The sequence below is a fragment of the Chiloscyllium plagiosum genome, chromosome 3 (genome assembly GCF_004010195.1).
Source record: "Chiloscyllium plagiosum isolate BGI_BamShark_2017 chromosome 3, ASM401019v2, whole genome shotgun sequence".
Lineage (NCBI taxonomy): Eukaryota > Metazoa > Chordata > Chondrichthyes > Orectolobiformes > Hemiscylliidae > Chiloscyllium > Chiloscyllium plagiosum.
Window position 1 is genome coordinate 53,687,418 of NC_057712.1, and position 9,862 is coordinate 53,697,279.

At 43.2% G+C, this 9,862-nt stretch overlaps 2 protein-coding genes across 2 annotated transcripts in view; one reads left to right on the forward strand and one right to left on the reverse strand.

Moving 5' to 3' along the window:
* Positions 1–2,701, reverse strand: part of LOC122548623 (uridine-cytidine kinase-like 1) — a 120,334-nt gene extending 117,633 nt beyond the window's left edge. The window contains exons 1-2 of the mRNA XM_043687456.1: positions 2,683–2,701; positions 196–219 (exon numbers count right to left, since the gene is read on the reverse strand). Of these exons, the coding sequence (XP_043543391.1) occupies positions 196–219; positions 2,683–2,701 (43 nt within the window). The remainder of the gene's footprint in view (positions 1–195; positions 220–2,682) is intronic.
* Positions 2,702–3,902: 1,201 nt separating this feature from the next.
* LOC122548628 (uridine-cytidine kinase-like 1) overlaps positions 3,903–9,862 on the forward strand; it is a 41,288-nt gene continuing 35,328 nt past the window's right edge. Inside the window, exons 1-2 of the mRNA XM_043687459.1 lie at positions 3,903–3,989; positions 5,609–5,616. Of these exons, the coding sequence (XP_043543394.1) occupies positions 3,903–3,989; positions 5,609–5,616 (95 nt within the window). The remainder of the gene's footprint in view (positions 3,990–5,608; positions 5,617–9,862) is intronic.

Sequence of the window (9,862 nt, forward strand, 5' to 3'; positions counted from 1 at the left end):
AAATGTGTTGCTGGAAAAGCGCAGCAGGTCAGGCAGCATCCAGGGAACAGGAGAATCGACGTTTCGGGCATAAGCCCTTCTTCAGGAATGGGGAAAGTTTGTCCTGCAGGCTAAGATAAAAGGTAGGGAGGAGGGACTTGGGAGAGGGGCGTCGGAACATTTCCGACGCCCCTCCCCCAAGTCCCTCCTCCCTACCTTTTATCTTAGCCTGCTGGACAAACTTTCCCCATTCCTGAAGAAGGGCTTATGCCCGAAATGTCGATTCTCCTGTTCCCTGGATGGTGCCTGACCTGCTGCGCTTTTCCAGCAACACATTTCCAGCAAATAGGTCATTGGGCTGAAAAACAGCAGGTGGAATTCAATCTGGATAAATGCGAGGTATTACATTTTTGTACAACAGGGACAGGACTTATACAATTAATGGTAAGGCCTTGGGTAGTGTTATAGACCAGAGGGACCTAGGAGTTCAGGTAAATAATTCTTTGAAGTTTCTGTCACGTATAGAGGGAATGATTAAAGAGGCATTTAGCACGCTTGCCTTAATTGCTCAGTCCTTTGAGAACAGGAGTTGGGAAGTCATGTTGAGGTTGTACTAGATGTTGGTGAGGCCTCGTCTTGAATACTGTGTCCAGTTCTTGATGTCTTGTTATATGAAGAATGTTATTAAGCTGGAGAGGGTTCAGAAGAAATGTACCAGATTGTTGTCAGACATGAAAAGCTCGAGTCATAAAGAAAGGCTGTATAGGTTAGGACTTTTTTCACTGGAGCGGAGGAGGTTGAGAGGTGACACTCGGGTCATAAGTATAGACAGGCTTCATGGTAGGTGCCTTTTCCCTCGGATGGAAGGAAGGATTACAAGACAAAATTTAAAGGTGGGAGAAGAACAATACAAAAAAAAAAGACACAAGGGGCTTTTTTTTTAGAAAAACACAAAAAAGAGTGGTTCGCATGTGGAATGATCATCCTGAGAAAGTGATAGATGCAGGTATAGTTACAATATTTAAAACACATTTGGATAAGTACATGAATAGTAAAGGTTTCAAGAGATATGGACCAGGATTGGCAGGTCGGACTAGTTTAGGTTGGAATTTTGTTCAGCAAGGACAAGGAAGACCAAAAGGGCTTGTTTCCATGCTATACGACTCCTATGACTGTCATGAGTCCTGACCACGGAGACAGGCCCTTTGGCCCAAACTGGTCCATGCTGGCCAAAATGTCTATCCACTAGAACCAAATTTCCCTGCACTTCTACTCCTTTCCTATACATGTATTTGTATATGCCTTTTAAATGTTATCAATGTACCAACCTCAACCGCTGAAAGCTCATTCCTTTTACTCTGTAAAAGGTTGCCCCTCAGGTTCCTTTTTATTTTCTTTCTCCTCCAACCTTAAACTGATGCCCTCTAGTCCTCAATTTCCCAACCCTGAGAAAAATATTCACCCTATCAATGCCACCCATGATCTTATACACCTCTATAAGATCTCCCCTCATTCTCCTACGATCTAAAGGAAGAGGTCCTAGCTTGTCCAACCTCTCCCTACAACTTAGACCACTGAGTCCTGGCAACATCCTTGTAAATTTCTTCTGTACTCTTTCCAGTTTAATAACATCCTTCCTACAGTTTTGGTCACCTTGCTGAACACAATACTCTAAGTGCAGCCACACCAATGGTCTGTACAGCTGTAACAATTTCCCAATGTCTATGCTCAGTGCCCTGACTGAAGGCCAGTGCCAAAAGCCTTCCTCACTGCCCTGTCTACCTGTGACCCCACTTTCAGAGAACTGGTGAACCTGAACTCCAAGGTCCTATTCCACTACACTCCTTAAAGTCTTAACTCCACTCACCATGAAACTTCTACCTTGATTTGGACTTTGCCATATGCAAGACCTCACACTTATCGATATTAGATTAGATTACCTACAGTGTGGAAACAGGCCTTTTGGCCCTCCAAGTCCACACTGACCCTCTGAAGAGTAACCTACCCAGACCCATTCCCTGTATTTACCCCTGATTAATGCACCTAACACTATGGACAATTTAGCACTGCCAATTCACCTGCAGATTTGGATTGTGGGAGGAAACCCACACAGACACGGGGAGAATGTGCAAACTCCACACAGACAGTGGCACGAGGCTAGAATCGAAACAGGGTCACTGGCACTGTGAGGCAACAGTACTAACCACTGAGCCACCGCGCTGATCTATTAAACTCAATTTGCAATTTCTCAACCAACTTCCTCAGCTGATCAAGAACCTGCTGCAATTTCTGATAGCCAGTATCGTGGACAGAGAGAAAGGTTATTTTAGTGTCATCTGCAAACTTATTAATCATCCAAGTCATTGATATAGATAACAAACAGTAATGGGCCAGCACTGACCCTAGGCACTCTACTAGTCACAGGTCTCCAGTCTAACAAGCATCCTTCCTCTATTACCCTCTGCTTCCTAAGATCAAGCCAATTTTGTATCCAATTTGCCAGCTCACCCTGGAATCCATGTAATCTAACCTTCTGGAGCTGCCTACCATGTGAAACCTTATCAAAAGCCATACTGAAATCCATACGGACTACGTCTACCACCCTGCCCTCATCAACCTTCCTGGTCACTTCATGTCCCTCAAATTTATTAGAGGTCTTTGATCTCCCACACACAAATCCATGCGGACTACTCCTAATCAAACCCGGTCTTTTCAAATGCATGCGTACCTTAACTCTTAATCTTTTCATCCAACTTACCTACCACAGATGTTAGACTTCCTGGTCTATAGTTCCCAGGCTTTTCTTTGCAACCCTTCTTAAGTAAGCACACAACAGTCGCTATACTCCAGTTGAGCATGACCTCACCTATGGCTAACAATAATGCAAAATATCAACTAGGGCCCCCACTTTTTTTTTAAAAAATCTAGCCACTTGCAGTGCTCTTGGATATATCTGGTTAGGACCAAGAGATTTATCCACCTTCATAGTGTTACAAAATGGCAGAATTATGAACCAAACACCCAGAAAACCCAGAAAAAGCTCACCTTGTCTTAATCTGTTAAAATGGGTGACAGAACTCCCAAATTCTACTATTTAAAGACAACAACTTCAATTTATTCTTTAACTCTAAAAATGAACATTAAACAACAATTCACAACTCTAAGCCCCCTTTCTCAATGTTTGACAGGAGAAATCGTGCGACTCGCCAAGAAGAAAAGGGAACCATAAGGTCCAGGCAGCTAAGAACAGAACAGGACTTGGAGGAATATCAGGAGAGTAGGACCAATATTAAACGAGGAATCAAGTAGACTAAAAGGGATCACTAAAATAACTTTAGCGAGCAGAATTAAGGAGAATCCCAAGGCCTTTTATTCATATGTAAGAAGCAAGAGGGTAACTAGAGAAAGGGTTGGTCCACTAAAGGATAAGGAAGGAAGATTGTGTGCCAAACCTGAGAAAATGGGTGAGATTCTCAATCATCACTTTGCATCAGTATTCACTGAGGAGGGGGACACGATGAAATTTGAGATTAGAGATAGAAGTTTGTTTACTCTGGATTACGTTAACATAAGGAGGGAAGATGTGTTAGGTAGGCTACAGGATATTAAGGCAGACAAATCCCCAGGACCAGATGGGATCTATCCCAGGTTATTGAGGGATGCAACAGAGGAAATAGCTGGGGCCCTGACAGATCCTTTGTAGCATCCTTTAACACAGGTGAAGTGGCAGAGGACTGGAGGGTTGCTCATGTTGTCCCCCTGTACAAGGGTAGTAGGGATATTCCAGGTAATTACAGACCACTGAGTCTGATGTCAGTGGTGGGAAAGTTGCAGGAGAAGGTACAGAGGGATAAAATCTATTTATATTTAGAAAAGAATGGGCTTATCAGTGATAAGCAACATGGTTTTGTGTGGGGGAGAGCATGCGTACCAACCTAATAGATTTCTTTGAGGGAGTGACCAAGTTGCTAGATGAAGAAGGGCTGCAGATGTTACATACATGGACTTTAGTAAGGCGGGTTTGATAAGATTGTCCATGGTAAACTTGTAGAGAAAGTGAAGGCACATGGTTGTGCAGGGTATTCTAGCTAGGTGGATAAAGTGGTTGAGCAACAGGAGACAGTAGTTGTTGAAGGGAGTTTCTCAAAATGGTGAAAGGTGACCAGTGGTGTCCCAAAGGGATCAGTGTTGGAGTCACTGTAGTTTGTGATATATATAAATGATCTGGAAGAGGCATTGTTGGTCTGATCAGTAAGTTTGCAAATGACACAAAGATTGGTGGAGTAACAGAAAGCATAGAGGACTGTCAAAAGAATACAGGAGAATATAGATAGACTGGAGAGTTGGGCAGAGAGGAAACAGATGGCTGCACAGATGGATAGAGTAGTCAAGGCGGCATATGGTATGCCTGGCTTCATCGGACGTAGTATTGAATATAAGAGATGACAGGTCATATTAAAATTGTACAAAACTTTGATTTGGTCGCATTTTAGAATACTGTGTGCAGTTCTGATCGCCACATTAGCGGAAGGATGTGGACGCTTTGGAAAGGGTGCAGAGAAGGTTTACAAGGATGCTGCCTGGTATGGAAGGTGCTAGCAATGAAGAGAGAGGTTGAGTAGATTAGGATTGTTTTCATTAGAAAAAAGGAGATTGAGGGGAGACCTGATTGAGGTCTACAAAATCATGAAGGGTATAGACAGGGTGGATAGAGATAAGCTTTTTCCCAGGGTGAGGGATTCAATAACAAGAGGTTACGCATTCAAGGTGAGAGGTGAAACGCTTAAAGGGGATACACGTGAAAAATATTTTACAGAGAGGGTGGTAGGTGTCTGGAAAGCTTTGCCAGCAGAGGCAGGAGAGGCAAACACTAGATTCATTTAAGGTGCATCTGGATGGATGCATGAGTAGGTGAGGGAGCAGAGGGATGCAGATGCTTAGGAATTTGGCGATAGGTTTAGACAGTGGATTTAGATCGGCCCTCCAAGCCTGAGCCAAAAGGACCTGTTCCTGGGCCATAAAATTTCTTTGTTAACTGCTTATTATCCACCTCAAACTCTATAACAATATACTGTTCCAAGAAAAACAACTTTTTAAAATTAAATCTACATAATTTCAAAACCATACAGGGGCTGTCTTCTTCCGGCTGAAGATCTCCCTAAGTTGTCTTCTTTCTTTTTCCTGTGAAGTGTTTCATATGATAAAGGTAGCTTGGATAGAGAGTATTTCAATCTTTTGGGTCTCTCTCTTTCTCTCTCTCTATAGCAGTTACTCTGTCTGATTTTCAAAATGCCCGCTTTTATTTATACCCCCAACATCGGATCGTCTCATTTGCTTGATGTTTGCAAAACAATAAATTCAAACTCAATTGGGTTTTAGTATCTGAGGCATAATTCAAATTGATTTAGCAACAATGCAAATTTAACCAAACAGCAACCAACTCCAGTATCCATTTCACAGCCAAATGTTACATATTTTCAATTTTCCAGTATACTGAGACTGCTAACTAGTCATACAATAGGTGCTTGTAAGCTCTCAGTGCAAAACAGCATTCACTCTCAACAGTGAGAATGTCTATAGGGTATAAGCAGGCAGGGAAAGAGTTAAGTTCTGAGTTTTGTGAAACAAGAGATTTAGCTGAGCATGACTCCGATCAGATAAGAACTTGCAGTTAACAACAGGGTGCTAGAGGCAAGAGTAATGGGTTAACAAGATGGAAAAGCATTCATGATGTAGAGCCATTTAACAAGATGACGTAGCATTCCGTATGTAAAATCAGTTAACAAGGTGCAAAGTATCCAACGTATGAATCCAGTTAACAAGGTTAAGTACATTCATTGTATAACAGTAAAGGGCTTAGTCTCTGCCTATTGATACTCATTGATTGTAACGGTCACCCAATTAATATTTTTGTTGCCTTATCTGAATGTTCTTCCCTGTAAAATGACTATATAGTTCGTTGAGAAACTGCTGTTCTAGAGAAGACCGTGAACTCATGTCTCTGTGCACTTGGGCGATCATTCTCTCCCTCCAAGGCCTGGAATAAATATGAAGGAGGTAAAACTATACTGTGCCTCTCAGCATTTTCTTTCGACTGAGGGGGGAAGAAAAACAGGACGACAATAAAGGTACAGTACACCCAACAACGCCCCTACTGTGATAGGGACTTGCCCAAGACACCACTACCAACTTCCTCAAGTTTCCAAGTCTTCATGTCCTTCTCCATGGTAAACACAGGAAAAATATTCATTGAGAATCTCACCCATCTCCTCCAGTACTACACATACATATCTACTTTGGTCTTTGAGTGGCCTTATTTTCTCTCTAGTTATTCTTTTTCCTTTACTATCCTTAAAGAACCTCTTTGGATCCACCCTCATCTTCTCAGGCAAGGCTATCTTGTGCCCCCTTATTGTCCTCCTGATTTCTTTCTTCAGCAAACTCCTGTATTCTTACATACCTCCCTTGATCCCAGCTGTCTGCCCCTGAACCACGCCTCTTTTTTTTCCTGGTCATTGCCTCAATGTCTCTTGTCATTCAGGGTTCACTATTACTGCCAACCTTACTCTCACAGGAACGTAAAGACCTTGAACTCTAGTTCTCAATTTTTAAGGCCTCCCACTTGCCAGAGGGCCCTTTCCCTTTGAATTGTTTTGATTTGAAAAACTGGTCTGAATGTAGTTTAAAAAAAAAACTAAAAATCACAACACCAGGTTATAGTGCAACAGTTTTATTTGGAATTACTCGCTTTCAGAGCACTGCTTCTTCATCAGATAGCTGTGGAGCAGGGTCATACAATGCAGAATAGCAAAAGATTAGTGTCATGCAACTGCAACAATATATTGACAAACGATATAATGAACCAAAACCTGCAACCCTTGCTAAAAGATGAAAGAAAGACTTAACAGTGATCTAGGTTTGTTCAACATATCAACTCAGTTGCATGACACTATGATCTTTTGCTATAAATTCTGTGTCTTATGATCTTGCTCCATAGCTACTTGATGAAGGAGCAACGCTTCGAAAGCTAGTACTTCCAAATAAACCGGTTGTGATTTTTATCTGTGTCCACCCTAGTCCATCATCAGCACCTCCACATCACAAAAAAAAAGTTTGAAAGAGGCTGCAACTTTGAAAGCAGGTGAGCTGACACCCATTGCAGGCATCATGTAAACAACATGATTTGAACAAGGAGAAATTGAAATGGAGTTGCAAAGAATTTAGAGCCAAGGTTTGGGGGGGCGGTGGGTTGGCAGGTGGTACAGGAGCTGCTTTGGCTAACAAGAGGTTGATTGGTTTATGGACTACAGACTAGTTATCAATGACCATCAGCCTTTACCTGCCAACTACAGTTACTTGGTTCTCAGGCCTACTTGCGGAGCGTTTCAGAGAACACCTCTGGGACACCCGGACCAACCAACCCAACCACCCTGTGGCTCAACATTTCAATTCCCCCTCCCACTCCACCAAGGATATGCAGGTCTTTGGACTCCTCCATTGCCAGACCACAACAACACGACGGTTGGAGGAAGAGCGCCTCATCTTCCGCCTAGGAACCCTCCAATCGCATTTCCTATGCCCCTCCCCCAAGTCCCTCCTCCCTACCTTTTATCTTAGCCTGCTGGACACACTTTCCTCATTCCTGAAGAAGGGCTTATGCCCGAAACATCGATTCTCCTGTTCCCTGGATGCTGCCTGACCTGCTGCGTTGTTCCAGCAACACATTTTCAGCTCTGATCTCCAGCATCTGCAGACCTCACCTTCTCCTCTCAGGCAACTGTACACCTTGGGGCTGGGAACAAGTTAGAGAGCTTTCCAGTTCTTCCCCAGTTCAGGAGTGGTCTTTCTGTTCTCTGCGGTCAATAAGTCTGAAAGAAACCAGTTTAGCTTTCCTGCAATCATAATTGTAAGCTGTGACATTTAAGTGATGAGTCGGAAACTTTATTCCAAAAAAGGAAACCAGCCACCTAGTGTTTCACCAATGGATGCAACTGAAGAAATATAACTGAAGCAACATGCTCGTCAAATCATAAGTATCATCTCAAAATCAGGACATGGGAACAAAGACAAGTGAACTGTCTTTCCAGTTTCTCCCTCAGTCCTCAGCTTATGTTACCATGTCTATTTCTTTTGTCTGTGCAAGGGTGCATTCTTATTTTATTTAGTACTCTATATGTCAATTCTCCACAACTGTTTACTTGTATTTATAGTTAATCTCTCTAGTCCGAGGTACAGACAGACGTTTCTGTGACCAGCAGCAAAAAAGCAGAATGGTGTGTTGCTTCCCTGGTGCCAGAATCAAGGATGTCTCAGAGAGAGTGCAGAATGTTCTCACGGAGGAGAGGGGCCAGCAAGAGGTCATTGTCCACATTGGAACAAATGACATAGGATGGGAAAAGGTTGAGATTCTGAAGGGAGATTACAGAGAGTTAGGCAGAAATTTAAAAAGGATGTCCTCGAGAGTGTAATATCTGGATTACTCCCAGTGCTACGAGCTAGTGAGGACAGGAATAGGAGGATAGAGCAGATGAATGCATGGCTCAGGAGCTGGTGTATGGGAGAAGGATTCACATTTTTGGATCATTGGAATCTCTTTTGGGGTAGAAGTGACCTTGATAATTATGTACCTGTCAGGCAGGGAGGAAAGGGTCGTGCGAGGGAGCCGTGGTTTAATAAGGAATTGGAATCCCTTGTTAAATGGAAGAGGGCGGCCTATCTCAAGATGAGACGTGAAGGTTCAATTGGGGCGATTGAGAGTTATAGGGTAGCCAGGAAGGACCTGAAGAGAGAGCTAAGAGCAGCAAGGAGGGGACATGGAAGGTCCTTAGTCGGTAGGATTAGGGAAAACCCTAAGACTTTCTATAGGTATGTTAGGGATTAAAGAATGACTAGGGTAGGAATAGGTCCAGTCAAGGATAGTAGTGGGAAGTTGCGTGTGGAGGCGGAAGAGATTGGGGAGACACTGAATGAATACTTTTCCTCAGTATTTACTCAGGAACAGGGCATTGTCGTCGATGTGAATACTGAGTCACAAATAAGTAGAATGGAGGGCTTTGAGGTATGTAGAGAAGAGGTATTGGAAATCCTGGAAAAGGTGAAAATAGATAAGTCCCCTGGGCCTGATGGCATTTATCCTAGGATTCTCTGCGAAGCAAGGGAGGAGATTGCAGAGCCATTGGCCTTGATCTTTGGGTTGTCATTGTCTACAGGAATATTGCCAGAGGACTGGAGATTAGCAAATGTCATTCCCTTGTTCAAAAAGGGGAGTAGGGATAGCCCTAGTAACTATAGGCCGGTGAGTCTCACTTCTGTTGTGGGCAAAATCATGGAGAGAATTGTAAGGGATAGGATTTATGCACATCTGGATAGGAATAATGTGATCAAGGATAGTCAGCATGGTTTTGTGAAGGGCAGGTCGTGCCTCACAAACCTTATTGAATTCTTTGAAAAGGTGACGAAGGAGGTTGATGAGGGGAAAGCGGTAGATGTGGTATATATGGATTTTAGTAAGGCGTTTGATAAGGTTCCCCATGGTAGGCTACTGCAGAAAATACGGAGATATGGCATTGAGGGTGAGTTGGAGGTTTGGATTAGGAATTGGCTGGATGGAAGAAGACAGAGGGTAGTAGTTGATGGCAAAGTTTCTTCATGGAGTGCCGTCACTAGCGGTGTTCCGCAAGGATCTGTTTTGGGACCATTGCTGTTTGTCACTTTTATAAATGACCTGGAAGAGGGGTTAGAAAGGTTGGGTGAGCAAGTTTGCGGATGATACGAAAGTCGGAGGAGTCGTTGACAGTGAGGAAGGATGTGGCAGGTTACAGCAGGATATAGAGAAGATGCAGAGCTGGGCAGAAAGGTGGCAAATGGAATACAATGTAGCTAA